Source organism: Thermobia domestica, chromosome 9, assembly GCF_964235325.1.
Source record: "Thermobia domestica chromosome 9, izTheDome1.hap1.1, whole genome shotgun sequence".
Lineage (NCBI taxonomy): Eukaryota > Metazoa > Arthropoda > Insecta > Zygentoma > Lepismatidae > Thermobia > Thermobia domestica.
The window spans coordinates 157,418,644-157,442,621 of NC_137462.1; the positions used below are offsets into that span (position 1 = coordinate 157,418,644).

Below are 23,978 nucleotides of genomic sequence, written 5' to 3' on the forward strand. Positions count from 1 at the left end.
TTATTTTTTAAAACATAGTTCAGCATTTTTCAGTTACTAATTTGCCAATTTCATTCAACATCTCGTCGATGTGACTGTATTACTATTATTATAATTATTACTTAACTAGTATAAAATTATTATTATTATATTGCCTTTCTGTGCCTTATTACTTTGTTTCTTTTCTTTTTCAGGTGATGAAAGCCCTTCCAAAGTCAGAGGATATAAAGAAGCGCCAAAAGCGTTTGGAGAAGAGTGAACCTAGAGAAAGTGCACCAGTAGCGAAGAAACCTCGCTTAGAGGAAGAGGAAGATGAAGAAGAAGAAGAGGAAGAACAAAGAGGACCTGCCTTGGACGCTGTGAGAGTGCACACAGATGAAGCTGTGGATATAGCGGAACAGTTTGTATTAGAAAGGTTATCACCAGAACTAGCCACACAGTTGGTGATAATATCAATGGTAAATGTTTTATATCAAAATATCTTGAATAGAATTATTTATAAATAGAATTTGAAGTATGATTCCTGTTAAAGAAAACAACTCCACGATAAACTTGATGAAATAAGAAAAAAGAATTACTACAAGGATTTCTAAATTTGCACCTATAAAAGGTGTGGTATAAGAAAGAAAAAAAAAATCATTTTTCGATTTTTCGTGTACAAAGATCACTTAACAAGTAATACAGTGAAACCTCTAAATAATAAACATTGATGAGACATGATTATTTGTCCATAAATGAGAGATGTCCATTAAGGTGAATTCAAAGGAGTGGTAATAACCAATAGACGCAAATTTAAAGGATTGCTAATAACGTTTCATTTATCTTTCCAATGTGTTTTGTAGGGAGGGACAGTATTTAGAATAATTTAATTCAATTCAAGAGATGAGTTTCGAAATTGTCTAAAACCAAATGAGAGAATAATCCATGTAGTTTTTTTTTTTTTAATAATTATTATTATGTTTCTTTCACTATCGATAGAGCTTCATTATTTGGAACAGGTTTCTAAAAACTAAAATTAAGAGTTTTCAACAGTCAATAAAACAACGAATTATAAACTGAACGAATTATTGTCTGATTATCAATACAATTTATTTTTGAGTAAAGTTTCGAAATATATCTGTTGGTTTTAACTGAATTATTGTGAATATTGCCACTCCTTATAAAACTCATTGGAGTGAGGGGGGTTTGTGTTGTCATATACTGGCCTTTGTATGAACCTTAACGGAGAGATTAGGCAAATATCGCTTACTCAAAAGTCATAAGGAAATTTATATAGTGAAAGTAAAGTAGTTATAGTAAAGTGCATTAGTTATAAATATAGCGAATATCGGAATACTGTGTGTTCGAATTACTGTGGGAATTTCTCTCTGTAAAGAAACAAGTATCGTTGGGGGATGTGTTCATGTGGGTTTGTACTGTAAAATATACTGCATGAATGGTAATTTTTCAACTCAAGTACGTGTTATCTCCCTGTGAAAATCCCTTAATTCCTACACTGACTGTACTAGAAGTAAAATATTTTAAAGGATTTCTAACCGAAAGTAATGTATTGTGGACAGAGAAAAGAACAATTTTAAGTTCAGCTTTCAGCTGTTCTGTGTGGTAGTTTATCAGGATATTGACTTAATGATAGAGATTTTGTGGGGAAATGGTTTGCAAATTGCAAAGATTATTTACTGTGATAAATACATATGACCTGAGAGGAATTAATGTCCCAAATACTAGTCCCCCAATACTAAAAATAGCTCATGTCCGTTATGAAGACGCCGTTAAAACATTCGGGAAAAAAAGACTGTCCATGACTATTTGAAAGTATCTGTGAAAGGGAGGGGTCTGGTCCGTAATAATACATACATTTTACCAGGACAGAAAAATATGTCCGTATTATGGAGGTTTCATTGTAGTAGCCAGTTCGTTTCATTGAAGAACATATGAATGTACATATATATATATAATATTACTGAATCAATTATGTTACGTAGGTGTCAACGCTTATACTTAAGAGGAATGAGTGAGGGATAACGAACAATTCGGATTTCTCATTGAATGTATTTTTGTTCTTTCATGTTTCGGTAATGATGGTGAACACAGAGATCTATTAGGTACTCAGAAATTGTGTCGAATTTTGATCCTACTGAAAGATAGATGATATGACATAAGACGTCGTTGAAAATCTTGGCATCCTATATCGTATTCCCCATCAACATCAATAACCTCCTCATTGCACGGAAAAAATGTAGATGTCATACGGTATAACTTAGTGAAATGTAAACCAAAGAAATAACCCAGTATTTGGATCACTTGTTTCAGGATTCGGAACCGTTGTTGTTTCTAACGAATGGAGCAAGTAATAATCTAAACGGTGAAATGCACGGGTAATATGGGTATGTATTAATTTATCAGTGAAGTTGGATAATGGACTGAGGGTAATCTTAGTAATATGTGGCTTCTCGTTGTCCTGAAGAGAATGACAGCTGTATAATTTAAAAACACTGGCTCCACGGTTTTCATTTTTTATGCACATGTTTCAGTTGCTGCGAGTACATAGCTGTATTAATCATGTGTTGATGCAAGGGCGTGTTCATGTTATGTCTGACCATGACGGCGTCGTGAACTATTGTAAAGAATACAATTATCAAGATGAAACAATGAAGAAACAATTCTTTACTTGTGTTACTTTCAGACCTTAGCCAACTTACGCTGAATCCGTTGTCCCACTTTATATGCCGTTTTCCAAATTAGTGAATGTCTTGGCGAATAGTTTCCATAGTTGAAGGCGTCCCCAATGTCTGATATATTTAGAAATTGTCAGCTCTGATAACTGCTTTGAATCTCTTGTTGTCTATACTTGTAGATATATGGGCAGTTCTGAAAGGATTCATCGCTGTTATTAAATTTGTTGAATTCATCGCCGTTATTAAATTTGTTTAACAACTTCTGTAAGTGTCACATGTCTAAAAATCGCAGACGTTGTATATTTTGAGAAGTATCCTTGTTAAGTGCAAAATCTGCAGATAAAAGCGAAGTTGATAATAGAGTAAGAAAATAACTAACGAACTGTATGGCCTATGGAACACGCAGGTTCAATGCCGCGTTCACAACAGCTCTCCACTGACTTCTATCCTTAGCCAACTGGATCCAGTTTCTACTTTGATAAAAAAAGAACGAAAATAATAAAAAAAAAAAAAAAAAAACAAAAAAAAAACCAGAAAAGCAATCATCTGCAGTACCTCTCAGATTTCGGTTCAACTATCGTCAAATTTTATTGTTTTAGGCAGGAATACCTCTGACATACGGCAGCAAATTTCTCGTGCCTAAACAACAGTTACGCAGTAGATCCTCTCAAAAAATCCGAAAACTTTTGAGCGGTGTTGTATAAAGTCGTATAATGCTGTTGTGGTTCCCATGTGTACCTGTTGTCACCGACGTTTCTGTTTAAGTATGGTGACCAGAGCTATGAAAGGTGTAGGGAGCTTGTGCAGTACTTTGAAAGAAGTATTGTTATTAGAAGCACTTTAACGTCCATTATTTCTTCTCAACACAAATAATTCATTGTCTGTTGACAAAAATTATAATATTTACGCGTGAAAAGACATTTCTTTCAGTTTTCTTTCCCTTCTAACCTGCTACTGTAAACTTATTATATTATTTGAATTTATATTAGCATAACTTGTCAAATTCTTACAGAAATATGAAAAACTTGTCAGAATTTACGAATACCGGTAATATGGCTGTATCACTACACGTCAGATAATTCCATGAAACAAGGCGCTTACAAATATACAAAAAAGTTGTCAAAGTTAAGGTTGTCACGTAGCGCATGTCAGTTCAGTAACAATAGTAACATACACAGAAAGTTCGACACAAAGAAAAATGGTCATATTGTGAGGGCATAATGGCTGAGTGGTAAAACGCTCACATCTGATAAAAAGAATCCAGGTTCGATCCTAAGCCATATGATGGACATACCACAGTGTCCTAGTATTTCCGGGCCTTTATTTCTCCTTTCTTTCCTCATCACTCGTTAGTTTTATCTTCCATCTTTAGTCTCAAAGCATAATTGTGAAACTTTTTGTATTATTATTATTATTATTATTATTATTATTATTATTATTATTATTATTATTATTATTATTATTATTATTATTATTTTGTAACTTTTGAAGTGTGGTATAAATCGCAGAATGTATAATTTATTTTGTCTGTAGTATCATGTTGTATATACTTACCTTCAGGCATTATCTCGCGCACAAACAATCGACGTTAATTTGTCATAGGTGCTGCTGCATTTGTCCTAGAAGAATTCTCAGATAAAGAAATTTTCACCACTGTTCTCTTTACATGAACTTCATACGTGTCCTTTTTTTCTTTTTCTTTTCTTTTTAATCATGCCCATGACAATGTTATTTGATATGAGAGAGATTTATTTTTAGCGTAGTATAAATTTTATATCTATATATACATTACCAAGATATTTTAATTCTAAGTCATACGGGACGTTTCACATATGTAAGAGGATAATATTCAAAATTAAATACAGTTTTACACTAAGGAATAACTAATGCTACTCTAGAGGTTTGTCCATTACAAAATGTTCGGTGTTGTTTAGTGATATGCTTTTGTACCTTTCTTTCAGAACAATCTACCTGATACAATGCCACCGCACTTCAGTTCTACATACACACCAATAGCAGCAGCAGGAACTCCGGGTCAAATAAAACACGTTGCTCGACTTATAGGGGCTCAACTTACAGCTGCAGGAGTGGGACCTGGAGCCAAGCATGTGAAGAAGAATGTTTCGGTACTGTTATTAATTATGAATATATAGTATTTACACAAATCTAAGGCGCACCCTTTTTTGTTCAGATGTTACACCCAAATTATGATATGCATTAGATTTGACTACAGGGGGGCGCGGTGGCTCAGTGGTAGAGCGTTCACCTCTGGTGCTTGGGGTCCCGGGTTCGATCCCAGTCCCCGCCAAGTGAACTTTGTGGTGGACAAACACCGTGCTCGTGGGTTTTCTCGGGGTTCTCCCGTTTCCTCCCACTTTCTTCATTCCACCATTTCACTCATCTCTCATCATCACCGTCTCCTTTAGCCTAACCGGCATAACCGTGGGACGTAAAACTCAAAGATTTCATTTTTAGATTTGACTACAAGTTCATTTGTACCTTCATTCAAATTTTACCTCTCTTCTGTTACAAGGCGTTACTGAAATTCTTGACTTATATTCCCGTTAACTTACTACAAAATAAGATAATGCGAAAAAATATATAATTTTAATTTATAATATTGAATCTACTGATTATATTCTAATTGGGGAAAATCTTGTAGTTCTGGTATTCCAGGGAGGAGATTAAGAAAAGTGCTTTTGTTTAAAATGTTAAGAAGTTTTAATATTTTATTTTTATTAATTGGAGAGATAGTGCATTTTAATTTTTACTTGTAAAAAATATTAAAGTTTATTTGTTTTGGTTTTGGTATTTGTAATTTTATAAAACATAGTTTGTGAATGTTATTAATGTTTTAAATTGTCTGAAAAGATGTTTTGTAAATGTAAGCATTTTTGTAATTTTATGTTGACATAAACACATCGCAACAGACAGTGTTATGTAAATTATGTAAAATGCAAAGTGCTGACATAACGCTCATTTTTAAAAAGAACTGGTTAACTAATTTTTTTCGTAGAGAAATGTTATACGGACGTGTAATAATTTTGACTCAAATTTTTGAGAGCCACGTGCTGGAATGCAAGCATCTTTGTTGTATATGTATTTAGTCTATTTTGTCATAGTTGGTTAAAATAAGAGTTAGTTAAATTTAAAAAAGAACATTGTAAACGTTTTTAATATACAATATACAACGAATTTTAATCAAAATTAATAATTGAGACTTCAATGAGTTGATTTGGGTTGTTGTTGAGTTTAACGTTCCTTTCAGCAGCGAGGCTATGTGAGACGAGACCTACTGATCACTTATCCTTACTGTAAGACGCCCGAACGCCCAGAATGCTTCACGGTACGCCGGGATATTTAAATGATATTTAATAGTCTGTAGTGTATGAAACAAAAGCGTATAGCATTACTTCTATTGTGGAAAGAGACATGAAATAAAAAGTATTGTGGTGCCCAGGGTTTCGACTATAACTTTTGGTGGCATTTGAGATACAGGTATTTTGTCCGAATTCAGTGGGGCCGGGTGGAGGAGGAAAAAGCCCAAAATTGTAGGAAATAAATCACAAATTTGGGGGAAAAGCGTCTCAAACCCACCCGTTTTTGATTTGGTTTGTAGAAAATTATCATTAGAAATGTAACTACAACCTTCCCAATGCAAAATCAGTTTGTTTCAGGTCGAAATAGTATTGTTACTAAAAAATTTTTCTGACACCTTCCAAATTGGAAAAAAAACTGTGTGAAATTTACATTGTAATGCCTCGAAAAAAAAAAAAATGACATCACCTTTATATTCTTAAGCAAGGTCCCTGCTATAATTTTTGGTGACATTTGAAATACTTTGCCCGAAATCAGTGGGGCCAGGAGGGGGCAAAAGTCCAAAATTGTAGAAAAAATCATGAATTTGGGGGAAAGCTCCCCCAAACCCACGCGTTTTCGATTTGATTTGTAGAAAATTGTCAGTAGAAATGTAAAGATCCCGAAAAAAAAAAAAAAAAAGGAAAGAGAGAAGAAAACACAGGCCTCTTCGTGTTCTGTTGCACCCACGCTAAAAAGAGGTTTGGCGTAGAACTCTTATTGTTTACTCTACAGGACAAAGAAAGAGCACCCACCCCCACCCACTAACGTTGGGTGACCGAATTCTATCATGGGTTTCCCTTCTGCTACCTGCACGTGTCTGCTGGTATCAGAGGGAAAAAAACGCACGTAAGATTTCTTTCTGGTTTTATTTTTTTTTAAAAAAAGAAAGGCTTTTTTATTATATGAAGCCGCAAATTGATAATTGACGCTTATCTTGTAGGCATGGGTGTTTCGAAGCATGAAGAACATTTTTTCTGCGAAACTAACCAAAAACCAGCGGTCCTCAAAGAAACGCGAGTATTTTCTTTCTTTATTTTAATTTTTAAAAAACAATAACAAGCCTTTTTTATTATTACTTGGTGCCGCAAATTGATAATTGACGCATATCTTGTAGGCATAGGTGTTTCGAAACATGAACATTTTTTCCTACGAAACTAACCAAAAACCAGCGGTTTTCAAACGAAGAAACGAGAGTATGAAGGACCCACGTGGTGGAACGTCATATCACGTCAACCATTCATTTTTGCGTGATATGACGTCTCCCGATTTCTAAGGGTTAACGTGGAATTCGCTCCCACCGGGAATCGAACCCGGGTCTTCCAATTGAGACTTTAATGTAACATTTAAAAAATTACTTATATAGACTGATAGTATACATCAAAGATTGCTGCATTTTCTTAGTAAACTTTTACATTTTAAGACAACATTATCATCATAATCAAATATGGTCTTACTATCCTATCCTCTTATTGCTTAAAAATTGTCATACATTTTGAAGTTACATAGCCAACATTCGCTACACAAACACATTTTAATACATTAAAAATGAAAAATGTATATGTTAACTACTATTTTAAATGGTGTTTATCATTTACACATACACAGTTTTGTTTAGCTGTTATCAAAGCAGTAGTAAAATTCTCCACGTGCTGGAATGCAAGCATCTTTGTTGTATATGTATATACACTTCAGTCTACTTCATCACAGTTAGTTGAAGTAAGAGTTAGTTATAGTCAGAGTCAGAAAGTTAGAGTCAAAAACAGCTTCTTAAATTTTTGATATACAATACATAACGAATCTGTCAAAATTAATAATCGAGACTTTAATATACCATTTACAAAGTTACTTAAATAGACTGATAGTATACATCAAAGGTTGCTGCATTTGCTCAGTAAACTTCTAAATTTTTAAAACATCATCATCATAATCATCGTCAAATATGGTCCTGTTAACCTATCCTCTTATTACTTAAAAATTGTCATACACTAAAGTTACATAGCCAACATTCGCACACAAACATACACTTTCACACATTAAAATAATAATAATAAAAAATACATGTTAACTAGTACTTTAAATGTTGTTTATTATTTACACCCACAGTTGTGTTTAGCCGTTATCATAATAGTAAAAATTCCCCAAAATACCTCAAAACACATCAGAAGTGGGTTTATTTAACATTAACGGTATAAATAATTTAAAATATATCTTAAGCTAAACAACTTAAAGTACTCTTGAGTGCTCAGTAATAACTTTAGCTATATTCAAAACTCAATTTTAAAAGAGTATCAACCCAAGTTGACAAAGAAATGGGCCTATTCAGTTTTTTTTTCTTTTTTTTTTCGGGGAGGGGTCAAGTCTTCTCATGAAAAACTAAGTGAAGATTTCTGGTCTCTTTTCGAATATATTTATTAAATACTCCTCTTCAGAAATTACGTAATTCGAAAGAAATTCACTATGTATACAAGATGCGGCAATTAGGAAATGTGTGTGATTTTTTTTTCTGTGAAGTTAGTTTTGGCACTGAAGCTTTTCATAGAGTGAATCGTAGATGTGGTCTTGGGAACATGTGCAGCCTTACAGCTCGGCCGGTCGCCAGTGTAGCACGCGACGCGGCTAAATATAAACTGATATAATATCTTTTTCACCGTTTCAACGGTGGAAGAAAGAGTAAATATCAAGTTCTTTGCGCGTTTAGGGAAAACTTCAACGGAAACATATGAGATAGTGAAAAAAGTTTTGGGAACAATTGCTTTTCTCACTAACATATTTTTGAATGGCATAAGAGGTCTAGTACTGAAAGAAAATCTATGGATGATGATGAGCGCCCAGGTTCAAGCAAGTCTTTTAAAACAACTGAAATGATGACCAAGTTCGGGAGATCATTTTGAATGCATGACCGAAATGCAAGTCTCTTGAGTTTGCATTGTTGACGAAGTCTCCACAATTCAACAATCCAACTTTGAACACCATTACAATCCAGAACTTCCTATGACTTACTGGATTGGGCAAACTGTTTGGATAAAGGAGGTTCCTGCTTTGAATAAACCGAGATAAGTTGATTCTAATTCTTATTCATTTACAGTTTACTCATTCCCGGTTTCGTTTCCTAATTGTTGCAATGCATAAAATTAGGTAAAGACTATTTGCAAGCGAAAATAAGTTCAAAGTGATAAAGATTCCTAAACTACCAAAGAAATCAAATACCGTAAGTGTACTATCTATCTTCTACACAAATAAATAAATAATCACTTCTTTATTAAGGTATATTCATTTATTTTCCGCTACTAATACAGCAGCAGTATTGATGAAGAAAAAGACGTTCGAATTAGTTACTTTATGGTTTAATTTTGATAGTTACTTTATGGTTTAATTTTCAACTAGTTAAATCAGTGAAGGGTACGTTTAAGTTGATTGTTGAAATATATTTAACATTGACGTGTGATACGTTGTGTTACTAGATTTGTAGATGTGTTGCAGGTTGGCTGTTTATTATGAAAATGAATACTTCTTCTAAGCCATGAAAGTAGTTTCTGTTGCAGAGAAACCAATTCCATGTTAAGTATGAGTGGATAAATATGTATAAAAAATATTATTTCAGGCAGGAGCTGAGTTCCCAGATGTCTGACTTAAATTGTGGAACTCATAATTGGTAGATAAAATCCTTATCGGTTGTATTTCATCAAGAAATGTTGCTTACAGTTACCAGAATAAATAGACTTAATGAACAAAAAAGAGCTGATAGGTCGAATTGACATAAAGTATGTTCATATACAGAATATCATGAACTAAAGTACTTGATAAATTGTGTTTGCTATGTAGTCACAATGATTTCACTGGTAAACTATTTTTTGTGTTGTTGCTTAGGTCAATATGTTATATCATGCCAGTGAGTTCTTCAGTGTTCCGTCATTCCCCTATAGGGCACAATTCAATTTTTTAACGCTTGGAAAACATTTTTGGGACGATTCCTATCTTCGTGTGAATACCTTTGTGCTTTCGTTTTGAATTTTTTCTTCCTTAGAAGGTGAGTTGCTAATCCAAGAAAACGGAAAATTTTGGCATTTATATGTGAAGAAAAGAGCTGTGAATCGGTAAGCTATAACACAATAATAACATTTCTCAGTTTGTTTAATCACATTAATTTGGTTATATAATTTGCATTCTTTAGCTTACGTAACAACCAAGAAATGTTCATTATTTCATTTAATTGAAAATTACATTCCTATTTCAATAATTTTCACGTATCTTTTCTGTAGGTATTAACTATCCATGATGAAGAGGAGGATTTCACTAGTATGGAGAAAACAATTAGTACTGTTGTAGGTGGAACAACATCGGATCTCAAAATTCAGGAAGATGATACGACGAAACATATTGCCCCATTGCTTCCATCTGGCAGTTCGAAAGTGAAGCAGAAGATAAAAACGTTAAAGCTATCAGAAATCACAAAGCCTCTGGATGGTTCAGTACGTTCACAGATGCTTGTTGCAGCTGTGCAACGAATCCTGAAAGCAGAGAAAAATGCATTGATTGGAGCTGTTCCAGATGTTAGAAACAAAATACTTATTACATTTGCTTCTCAGTTTGACGAAGAAGTGAGAGATGGTAAGTTAGATTATAATCCGTATTAAATATGTTTGGAAATAACCCATCAACGTTACACCCGAACACCTGACAATGGGTAGATAATTTGTTTAATATGTTCTTTGACTGTCTTGTGTCTTAATCTCTCTTATCATCGAGCTAGGGCTACCATAGTCTGAAATGCCTAAATGCCAACACTGAATAATTAATATTTATCTTGTATATTTATGCTGCTATTTTCTATTTAGAATGTACTGTCGTCCATACCTGGCCGATACGTTGAAGGCTTATAATAAAAAGTAATATACAGATATATAATAATAAAACACGATAATAAGAAATAGAATCGTGGTGTGCCTAGATTCAACCGTTTAAATAGGACATTGCATTCACAAAATGTGAGCATAGCAAAGCTCGGCAGAAAGAACCGAAACAAGGAACGGGGAAAGAAACTAACGCACGTGCTACGAGAGCGATTTCCGTGCCAACGCCCTACGTTCCTCATTGAGCGCTGTTACCAATACGAAATACCTCATTAGAAGGACAATAAATTTGAGCTTAGAAAATGCGAACAAATCGGAGAATTTTATTCAGCAATAGGTAAGATTAACAGAAAATATTTTAAATACCTAGGTATACACAACTCTGGTTTCTGACTCTGACGTGAGTTCGAATTCACTGGAGTTCTGGGCCTTCCCACAGTTACAAAAGAATCTTGCATTCTCTCCTCTTTGAGTCTATCATATATTGAATATCTTTCTTCTTGTTCACCTCAACCGTAGGTTGTTGGGCAACATGGAAATTTTAAAACTTTTCTCTCGCTTGGGAGAGCTATTTTATATTTTGATAAGGCAACTGCATCCAGATATTCTATCCTTGGTCTTCCTTCTGCCTTTCCTTCTATCAGCACGGTGATCCAATTGAAGTGCCGAATAAGATGGCCAAGCATGCTGTTTCTTCTTTTTCCTATTATGTTCATGATCTGTTGCCCTTCGTTAGCTTCCCTTAGTATGTCTTCATCCCATTTCCTTTCGGTCCATGATATGCGCAACACTCTGTGCCAACACCACATTTCAAATGCTTCCAGCTTGGATATTTCAGCTTTTCTCAATGTCCACATCTCTGATCCGTAAATCGCCACGCTCCATACCAGGGTCTTAATAAATCGTTTACAAACCCCCAACGACACATTTCTTGATGTTAGTAGTCCTCTTTTCCTATTGAATGCTTGTTTAGCCTGCACTATTCTGAAACTTACGTCTCTTTCACTTCTTCCATCCGAGGATATTTGACTTTCTAAATAGGGGAACGTCTTAACATCTTCGATTTTCTTTACATCTAGTCATACGTTTGTCTTTTCCTGTCCTGCTCTTGTGCACTTTATCACTTTGGTTTTCTCCTTATTTATCTTCATTTTGCATGTTTTTTCCAGTGGGTCGTTCAAGTTTGAAAGTCCTTCCTGCAAGTCATTTTCGTTCACCGCTATCAATAGTATGTCATCAGCAAACCTTATTGTGCTGAAAACCTGGTCATTTACTTTTACGCTTTTCTTATTTTTATCAAAGAATTCTTTCATAGCCTCTTCTGTAGAGACGTTGAACAGAAGAGGTAAAAGTCCACACCCTTGCCTTACTCCTTTACTTATTCTTGCTTCCTTCTTATTTCTTCCTATAACAGCTGTCTGGCTCTTATAAAGTTGGTATATTATTCTTCTGTCTCTAATCCACTTTCAGATTCTTCAGTGCTCTGAACATGATATTCCAATCTATGTTGTCAAAAGCTTTTTGTATATCAACAAATGCTATCACAATTGGTTTGTTTATTCTGATGTGCTGTTCCATGATCAACCGCAGACTCAATATTGCTTCCCTTGTTTCTCTTTGAATATCCTATCAAGGCCTAATTTCCTAAATGTTACTGGATGAGATGAGTGTTATATTTATGAATAGGCTCTCATATACCACATTTCATTTTATGTCCAGTGGCCTAAAACAACTAGGATACTTAACATCTGTTTTTTGATCTTTAATTCTTTCTTCCTACTTCGCTTTCCTGTCTGATGAAGTGTTTATAGTATACATTCCTTAATGTTGTGTGATACATTTATTCACTATTTTGTGATTTTATCCATGTCTGCTTCTGATTTTTTTTCGTTGTAATTGCAGTGGCGTAAGGAAGGGAAGCCCAAGGGCTCCCAGTTATCAGTTATTATCGTTGCCAATAATAATTGATAATTTTTATGCTGCTGGAACGAATTGTGTATTTATCTATGGACTATATATGTTTAAATAAACTGTGGTCCCGCGCAGCGTAGTCGCTAACGCTCTAAGCTCATATAAATAAATAAATGTTTCAAAACAATCACACACACAGACTGATAGCTTGTAGATTGTATAAGTATTTATTGTTGTTTGTTTCTTCCTAGTAATGACAATACTCCTAACAGTTTCACACATACTATTTGTAATGTATAGTCCTACAGTGCATGATAATAATTGGGTATAAATATCTATGTATTTTTATTTTCAGTGATTACGGATTTTATATATGAAGACTTAAAGAACAGACTTGACCTAGCATTTTCGTGGTTATACGAAGAGTACAGTTATTTGCAAGGATTCAATAGATTACCAGTATACATTAGGCGAGAACTCAAACCAATCGAAGCATACAATAAACTGCTCTGTGGACTTGTTCTTAACTTATTGGAAAAGCCAGATTCAAAAGACAGAGATGTGTAAGTAAATTGTAAGATTAAGAAAACATTAAATATTAGAAACAGTTATTACTTAACCACCTAACTTGATGCACCCTTGTAACTTCTATATTAATTGATTTAAAAAAAAAAAAAAAAAATGAACGAAGCAAATATCAACTGGGACATTAAACTTAAAAAATCATTTCATTTCTGCAATTCCCCCAGAATATCAGTGTTGCCAACCAAACAATAAAATGTTATTTTTTCAAATAGTTCGACGTCAGATTATTATATATTTCAGATCCGCTTCTTAAACAAAAACTTACAATACCACAATTGTTATTAAATATTTCAAAGTAAGGATGCTACAGTATCACAGACATTGTTATTAGATATTTAACGTCCAAAGTAAGTTAGTGTTGAATGCTATGATCATATGACGGATTTCAAGTAAATACGATCAGAGTTACAAGGACTTGAAAATTTGACTGTTTAAAGAAAGCTTTTTCGGAATGTTTTAATTGACTCGCCGTCTCGTAGAGTAGTCTTCAATATCATGGAAAGTATGTGGACAGAGGTGAAACGTACTTTAAGGGACAGTTGACCTGAAGCAGATCCATCAAGAACTGGGGATGATCTGTGGGGCATTGTTTCCGGAGGCATGGTTGGAGGTAAGAGGAAGAATTTGTCGGCCATCTAATAAATTTCATCCCTAGAAGATGGAACGTGTAATAAATGCAGAAGAGTATTGGACACAACATTGGTATCCCCAACCCAACTCCCAAAACAGCCCTTTTTAGGGTTACCTAAACTTTTCTGAAAATATTTCCCGTAGCAACCACTTCTTGTATCATATTTTTGTGCAGTTCTACTAATAAAGAAGAAGTCTCTGCAGGATTTAAACTCAAGACCTGACGATTGAGAATCCCGCGCTCTGGTAGTGAACTAACATGAACATAACGTACAAAGTCATCCTAAAGAAACTTGACTATGAATTTCTGGTGTTCGTTCACATTCCGAAATCGTGGAGTCTCGATGTAGCAAATGTTTGAACACAGTTGAACAACAAATGGCAATGAAAATATTTGAATTTACTCCCATTTCTCAATTAGTGACAGTGTGAATTTATACGGTTTCTTTCCTACAATTTTGCGAAGTTTTTGTGTCATGTTTCATGTGTTTCATTATGGGATTTTTACTTCTACAATTGCGGAATTCAGAAATTTTGACATTTTGGAATTCGGAAGTTGAATTATTAATTTTCTAATGCTACCTATTCGACCGCCGCTAGTTCTTATACAAGATATATCACAAAACCTCAGGTTGGAAGTTTTTAACGAAATATAATTACGTATGTTCCAGTATTCGATTTTTCAGTATGTCGTTCAAACGCAAAATAATTAGTGAGTAAGAACTATGGTTTCGTAAAGACAAAATTTGGTAATAATAATAATAATAATAATAATAATAATAATAATAATAATAATAATAATAATAATAATAATAAGAAGAAGAAGAAGACTTAAGCGTGTACTATTATGAATGTAGCCAAGTGTACTTTGTGGTGGACAAACACTGTGTACGTGGGTTTTCTCGGGATTCTCCAGTTTAGTCTCACTTTATTCATTCCACCATTGATTGATAGGGGGTGCGGTGGCTCAGTGGTAGAGCGTTCACCTCCGGTGCTTGAGGTCCCTGGTTCGATCCCAGCTCGCGCCGTGTGGACTTTGTGGTGGACAAACACCGTGCTCGTGGGTTTTCCCGTTTCCTCCCACTTTCTTCATTCCACCATTTCATTCATTTCTCATCATCACCGTCTCCTTTAGCCTAACCAGCATAACCGTGGAATGTAAAACTGACAAATTTTATTTCTTTTCAATTTTTTATTATGCGTGTATCTTATATAATGTACCCGCACATCACTGTTATTACATAATAATTAATAAAGCTTAATTATGAAACGTTAACCATTAGGTTTAGGCATTTCTGCTCTTTTACTTCTGGTATTGTTTCTCCTTGCTCTCTCTTGCTCAGAAGATTGCTCTTGCTGAGAGAATACTTCTTTCGAAGTAATTTTAAAAATTAGACAATATATATTTGCGAGACAGTATTGATGAGACGAGACATTTTACGAGCCATCTGTCGTCTCGTGCAAACCCCTAGAAACAGTTTATATCCAAGGAGGTCAGTACAACAGGGAAAGAAAGAATTATTTCGAAAGGAAGGAATTCATCAAGGGACTCATCTCTAATTTATCGAAGAAAGTTATTCATGGTTTTCTACGATTCCTGAAACTATTGGATATCTGCTCAGCGCTAACAATTTAAGTTCAAACAGATGCATTAATTGCGTTATAATAAACGCTCCTTGTACTTTATGGTATTTTTTAATGCAACAAGCTTTTAGCTATATTTGTCAAAAACCAAAATGTTTGTGCATACGTAGTAATTGTGTGTACCATGAACGCACACTTTCACTTATGTGTGTGCTAGTGGACCGCACCTAAAACATACCTCAGTTAGTAGAGTACTTAGAATTGAACTAAATAACATGCTTGTCGATACATTCTCATACATAGTTTTCGAGAAAATAATAATAATAATAATGATGAAATGAACTTTTGTTGCGCAAAAAAGAAAAAAAAAAGTATGTCGTGAATTGAAAATGATAATTTGAGGGTTTAATTTTGTTGGAAGAAATTCTTATTTATTTAAGCATTGTATATGTAGAAATGAAAACTTCAAAAATGTGTTAACTGACTTCAAGAAAGCGCTAAAACATACAAAATAATAATTTTAAAAAGTACTGTAAAATTAGAAATATGTAACAACAAGAAAGCACTAATAAGCAGGACATAATTCATCTATTTAAAAGAAATATGTTGAACTCTGTGCCAAGCAATATATATATATATATATATATATATATATATATATACTAGCTGAAATGCCCGTTCTTCGCAAGCAGAGAAAATTATTATGGGAAATATTTGAATTTCCTTCCCCCTTAAAATATTTATTTCAGTGAAAGTATAATGATAAAAATACAAAAGATACACTACTTCTTGCATAAATATTAAATCACCATTTCCCCCCCACAGTATACGCCTTTAATAAAATTGATATGATAAAAAAAAAAAAAAAAAAAAGCTTGAAATGGGTACTATCTATCTTCCAAAAGTCATTTCAAACGGATCAGACATTTTTCCGACCACAAAAAGTATGACTTCAACATAAATATCAGCCATTTTTGACATTTTTTCATCTACCTCCCCCCCTGCCGATGGGAATGAACATGAACTTAAATGGCATTGGGAGCATTATTATTCATTTCAGATACCCTGAAAACTATGAATACACACTAATATTAGTCGTTTTGCAGTATTTTTACATGTCACTCCTTCCAACTCCCACTCTTTAGGGTGTATTACTCCCACGATATTTTTCCTGATTAAAGATAAATATCAAGTGTACCAAGTTCGGTTAAAATTGTTCCAGATGTTTTGGAGCTACGCTTGAATATATACATTTATTTATACACCTCCATCCAAATATACAGGGTGTCCAGTATACAATGCAACCCGGAGTTTGGGATAGTAGAACTTTTGAACCGGAAGCGGTATACAAAAAATGGTTATACCAAAATGAAGCCTTGTTCATGCATATATTTTTAAACTAGGAAGCAACGATTGATGTACACTAGGAACCACACACTGTTGCCAGATGTAACCGAAGGTGTAAATCAATTTTTTTTTTTTTTTTTTACAAAACACGTAAATTGACCCATAATTCATACGTATGGATGTTCTGTCGTTCATTTTCAGTTTCAATAGTTGGGGAGTAGCTTGGAAACTATGGAATGGAAAAAAGAATTTTTCATTTCCATCGATAACTAATCGGATGAGGCCTATGTAAGGGGTTACTAGGGAGCACGTGGTTTTCATAATTTAACATTCTGAATTGGCAACAGTGGTGATGTTTCAGTGCATCAAAAGGTGTGTTAAGGATCTGTCTACATTATGCAATTCCTGAAAACAATGAAAAACAAACTTTGAAATTATCATGATAAAACTTTTACTTATATGCACCCGGCAACATTGGTATTCACGAACTGAATTGTCAGTTCTACGGCAGATTCTGGAAGTGACCCCGTTTTGATTCAATGAATAGCAGTGTTGCCAGGTGCATATAAGTAAAAGTTTTATCGCGATAATTTCAAAGTTTGTTTTTCATTGTTTTTAGGAATTGCATAATGTAGACAGATCCTTAACACACCTTTTGATGCACTGAAACATCACCACTGTTGCCAATTGAGAATGTTAAATTATGAAAACCACGTGCTCCCTAGTAACCCCTTACAGAGGCCTCATCCGATTAGTTATCGGTGGAAATGAAAGTTCTTTTTTCCATTCTATAGTTTCCAAGCTACTCCAACTATTGAAACTGAAAATGAACGACAGAGCATCCATACGTATGAGTTATGAGTCAATTTACATATTTTGCAAAAAATTGATTTACACCTTCTACTACAGGCTACATCTGGCAACAATTTATGTGTTTTGTTAAAAAAAAAAAAAAAAAAAAATTGATTTACACCTTCGGTTACAACTGGCAACAGTGTGTGGTTCCTAGTGTACTTCAATCGTTGCTTCCTAGTTTAAAAATATATGCATGAACAAGGCTTCATTTTGGTATAACCATTTTTTGTATACCGCTTCCGGTTCAAAAGTTCTACTATCCCAAACTCCGGGTGGCATTGTATATTGGACACCCTGTATATAATATGTGAGCAAGACCTTTGGCGTTGCCCGTTTAAATTCACGATCCAGCTGACTTGCCCTTTCATGCCTAAACTTGGGGTTAAATGTTATCGCGGTTGTAGCTTAATAGCTTGACGAACCCAAACTATGGATTCGACACTAATCTCAATAATTTGAGAAATTTTATTTTTCATCCCCTTTCACCCCTGGAATGCTGATGGAGGCTGAACTTGGACTTGAACGCTATCGGGATTATAATTAATTTCAGTCAACAACTATGGATTCGACACTAATATCGGTCGTTTTCGTTATTTTTACGTGTCAACCCCTTCTCATCACCATAGGGATGCTAGTGCTAGTTAAACGTATACTGAAATGCTATATGGAGTGTCACCAATCAACTTACGGACCCCGAAAACTATGGATTCGATACTAATATTTTTTTTTTTTTTTTTTTGTTCATTTTCATATTACCATCTCCCCTCCTACCACACACGCTCACAGAGAAGTACTGGATGGGAGGTAACTTGGATTTAAACTGCATCGAGAGTGACGCTATTCATCTCAGCCAGCCCCAAAACTATGGACGCTACACTAATATCGGTCATTTCTTTTTTTATCATTTTATATGTTACCCTCTCCCACTCTCCCTAGATATGCTATGGGGTCTTACTCCTACTAGAGGCTAAACTTAAACTTCAAGATCATCGAAACTATCACCAATCACCTTAGGTACCCCGAAAACTACGGATTCGACACTAATACCGATAATTTTCAATTACTTTTACATGTCACAATTTCAACTCCCCCCCCCCCCCGGGTTCAAACCCTGCTCCCGCCAAGTGAACTTTGTGGTGGACAAACACCGTGTGCGTGGGTTTTCTCGGGGTTCTCCCGTTTCCTCCCACTTTCTTCATTCCACCATTTCACTCATCTCTTATCATCACCGTCTCCTTTAGCCTAACCGGCATAACCGTGGGACGTAAAACTCAAAATTTCATTTCATTTCATTTCATTTCAACTCCCCCCACACAGTGTGCTACTGGAGCTGAACTTGAACGGCATCTGGTGTGTCAGTCTTTTTCTAAGCGACCTGAAAACTATAGATTCGACACTAATAGCAGTCTTGCCCTCCCCTCCTACTCATCTTGGAATGCTAAGTGTACAGTTCAGAAACCTGAGCAATTGCAGGAATATAGGATAGGAAGATAGGTGTAATAGAGATTAAAAAAAAAAAAAAAAAAAAATGCTGAGATGGATGTCAAGGGTGACAAAAGTAAACAGGATCCGGAATTAATTCATCAGATGAACAGTTAAGGTGAACTCATAAGCAAGAAGATACAAGAGAATAGGCTCAGGTGGCTCGAGAATATGGAGAAACGAGATTAAGTCTATATGATAAACAGACTCGATGCATTGCAGATGGAAGGAAAATAGAAAAAAGGGCTCAAAATTTTGATAGAAAGATAGCTCGAAAAGGATTTGAGTTAGAGGAAGTGAACGAAAGAAGAGGCAAGAAATAGAGGAAGGTCAAAGAAGGAAATGTCAACGCGATATAAATATGAGTTTAAGACATTGACAAAGATCTTTTCTACCGAGAATCGAATTTCCTGTTGTCATTTCTCAGTTTGACTGTCACAGAATCTTGCGAGAGAGAGAGGGAATTGCGTGGTACTGATATAATGAAGAGAGAGTACAAATTATCATTTAAACTCTAAACATTTTTTAGTGCGGTTAACATAATAGCTGTGAACTATGGTATAGATTATTGTCTGATTCATAAGATGATGTGCATGTATACAAGGAGTGAAGGGCTGTAAACAGTCAGAAAAGGAAATGTGTCAAAGCATTTCTATTGCTTCGCATATACGTTGATGCTCCTTTACACACTTTGACGGAAGAAAATATATTTATCTCAACTATGATTATCTCAAATCTCAAATATAATTATCTCAAAAGTCTGGGCTATGCTGTTTACATTGTATAATATACTTTTACAACGGTATGTTGTATAGTGTTGTACTGTTGTACTATTATTTACCTGTACCGGTATTAGAAAGACGATCAGAGGTGCGACAACGGAGCATATTTTGTAAAGAAGAAGAAAAAGTAAATTGTAAAGATTATCATTGCTCCTTAGTTACTGTAATTGGATATATAAATAAGAGAGGTTGTTAAGTAAAAGATTACGAAGTTCTCAGAAGAATTGATGTACAAGAAATTAACGGTTTGTAAACGAAGGTATAAAATAAATAATATTTACGATTCAATGTTCTGTTATAGATATTGTGGCTCAAGAAACACTTATTAAGAACCAGTGGTGTTACATAATTAAATGGTGCCTTCATACCGGGAGTTTGTGTATCGTTCTGAAGTAGAGTAACAACGAGCACAATTGAGCCCAATATTTATGTCACTATACTAAGAAGTGGTAAACGAATAAACCAAGGTATGTCGGAAACTGAAGAAATCCAAGACCGACCTATGGAAAGTGGTAGTCATGCTCCTGATACCGTGACAGATCTTTTAAAGCAGATATCATGCCAAATGAACCAACTTCAACAGAATCAGAATGTAACCCATCAGCAATTGGAGGAATTCCAACAAAAAATGGTTACTCAACAACAATTTGAGGAATTCCAACAAAAAATGGTTACTCAACAACAGTTTGAGGAATTTCAGAATGTAACCCATCAACAGTTGGAGGACTCCTTAAAGCAATTGCAACATAAAATTGAGGAACAACTGCAAGATAAAATGGATCAATTACAATGCAAAATAGAAGGTCAATTGGAGGAACAGATCTCCACGAGAGTTAAGCAGTATGACCAAAAGATGGAACGAATATCTCAAAATTACACTGAGATGCAGGATGTGGTTAAAGCCATGGAATCGGTAATTAACGAACACACCTTTCACATCCGAGAACTCCGAGAGGATATGAATTGTTTCCAAGAGTGGTACCATGCTACTAAGGAAGAGCACGACGGTGGACATAGACATCAGTCCCACAATGGACATAGAAGTCAGGCTGCGTATAATGGATTAGAACCAGTAATCTCTCATGATAGTGGACATAGAAATCAGGCTGCGTATAATGGATTAGAACCAGCAATCCCTCATGATGTTGGTCATAGAAATCAGTTTCGGCATTTATTCCGAAGTTGGGCGTCCGCTTTCGCCACGTTTTTTCGCTGTTATCTCCTTTCCACATTTTCTGCAATTTGTTATTAGGTTCATTAATCCGTGCTCTTCACAAACTTTTAAAAGATTTTGCTCGTTATCAACGTATTGCTTCACAAATGTTAAAACTGTTAGTTCATTGCCCTTGTACATTCGCCATGTTGATAACATAAATGCTCGTTTCTTTCCCAAATGTTAAAACTGTTCGGTTACCTTGCGCCAAGTAGTTCCCTCCGCTCGCCGTATAGTCCCATGTTTATAGCCGCTTATATATAACAAATAAACAGATTTTTCGAGACTCTCATATATTAACAAGCACACAAACGATCAAATTATTCATATCTTTCTTCTAAATTTTAAAACTTTTGCTGGAAACGGACGCCCAACTTTGGAACTTAACCCTCAGTTTCCTTCTAAAGAACCAGAATCAGTAACACCTCATCGAGTTTTGGAGGATAGTGAGTCTTCGGGATACAGTGAAGGAAGTACTGAAGTTGGAAGAAGAAAGAAATATTCATCCTGTAGGAATTCAAAATGTTACGGTAAATATTCAAAATCCCATAATAATGACAAACCTTTGCGATTTAGCGAGGTAAAATCATTGACCAAATTTAGCGGTGGACATGATGATATTTCTGCACGGGTATTCATCGAGAAGTTTGAGGACGAATGCGACTTAATAGGAATCAAAGAGTCAAAATTTTTGAAGATACTTCCACACGTCCTACAACCCCCATGTTTAACGTGGTTCAAAGCCATTCGAGAAAATCTCCATGCTTATTCAGATTTTTAAAGCTGCCCTACTATCCAATTATGAAAACGACTTTATGCTTGCTAACAGGGATGCTTTATTACGTACCAAAGTTTTCGATCCCCGAAGTCACAAGAATGTTACGGAATTTGTAGTTTCGACATACAACGAATTAAAAGCTCTAAATCCTAATCATCCTGAATCGCGTATAATTGCTCCAATTCGCATCCTATTGCCGTTCAGATTGCAACAAATGTTAATGTCTGCACAATGTGTCAATTTCAGTCATATGGTCATGCTAGTGCAGAACTTTGAGAGTCAATATTTAATGCAGAAAAACAACAAAAATCCTAATAGAGGTCAGGGTAATGTTAGCCGCAATCCTATTAATTATGCTCATGTTCGCAATATAAGTGTAGAGAATGGAAATAGCTCACACACACAAGGAAATGGCAATCGTCATTTTAATGAACGAGCGTGTAATATAAATAATACCGGTAACTCAACTCAACCTAATGGAAGAAATAATAATAGGAATTTCAGAAATAATCACCGAAATTATAATCGAAGTAACAACAATTATCGTAATTATGCACAAAATCGATTCATAGGTGGTAGCAATTATAATAACAGAAATCCAAATTCTGTGTATACATACAATCGATCCGATTCTACTCAAGAATGCGGAATACAATGTGAGTTAATAGAACCAATTAATCACCATAATTTAAACTAGATTGTGCTGATGTGGAAGGGGTTTTACCCACGTCAGCGTTAGATACTTCCAATCACCTTTCTGATTGTGAGACTGATTTAAAAACCCTAGATACAAACGTCGTTTATCAATACTTACCAATTGTTAATTGTTTTTGGAGATTTGATGATGATATGGAAGTAAATATAGATACCACTGAAAAGGATTTTGTCTTTTTAAAAACCTTTTGTACGGCGAGAGTGAATATAAAAGTTAATGATATTCCCATCCATGCTTTAATTGATACAGGAGCTACCGTATCCCTTTTGTCATATGCTTTTTGGCGTGAAATTACCAAAAATTATTCAAATCCTACATTACAAAAGGTAGACAATTTGATATTGGTTGATTACACAGGCAAGCATAAAAAAAGAGTACTAGGCAAAACACAAATAGAAATTGAAATACAAAATTATAAAGTCACGATCCCTATTCTAGTTATTAGTGAATTGAACGAAAAGATACTAATTGGATTAGACTTTCTAACGCAATTACGTACCGTTTTAGATTTTGAAACAAAGACGTTTACTATACGTACATTAGATGACGTAGTAATTCAGAAATTAATCCCTGCTAAAGATAACATCGCATCTCAATGTCAACCTTTCATAAATAATTTGGATATTAAAGCTAATAAGTTGGAGAAAGCCAATGCTAGTAAAAGGATGATAGAAAATGGGGATCTTTCTTTCCGTAAATGTGTAGATGATATTCTAAATTCATCGGGTTCTGTAGATAACCGAATTATTTCATCGTTTAAAGATATAATCTATAAACATAAGAGAGTGTTTTCACGTAACCCAGGTTGTTGTAAGGATTTTGTATATACTATTGAAGTAGATACTAAAGATCCCATTGTGACGAAACCTTATATTATCCCATATCGATTTAGAGAAAATGTGCGTAAACAGATATCAGAGATATTAGAGCAAGGAATAATAAGACCTTCTCAAAGTATACATTTAAACCCGTTGCATGTAGTACCAAAGAAAGACTGAAAACTGAGAATAGTGATGGATCTCAGAAAATTAAACTCACATATAAAATTACAACAAGTAAGATATCCTCCTGTAGATGAAATCCTCAGTTTATTACAGGGTAATACTGTATTTGGGAATTTAGATTTGGTCATGGCATATAACCAAATTATGCTGGATGAAAGTTCGAAACCCTTCACTGCCTTTTTGTTTGAAGGTCAGTTATATGAATATAATCGAGTGGTGTTTGGATTG

General features: G+C 34.7%; 1 protein-coding gene across 1 annotated transcript in view; it reads left to right on the forward strand.

Annotated features, from left to right (window-relative positions):
* The window catches only part of Sym (symplekin scaffold protein), an 83,094-nt gene that overhangs the window by 25,456 nt on the left and 33,660 nt on the right, over positions 1-23,978 (forward strand). The window contains exons 8-11 of the mRNA XM_081772057.1: positions 174-437; positions 4,616-4,780; positions 10,274-10,622; positions 13,131-13,338. Of these exons, the coding sequence (XP_081628183.1) occupies positions 174-437; positions 4,616-4,780; positions 10,274-10,622; positions 13,131-13,338 (986 nt within the window). The remainder of the gene's footprint in view (positions 1-173; positions 438-4,615; positions 4,781-10,273; positions 10,623-13,130; positions 13,339-23,978) is intronic.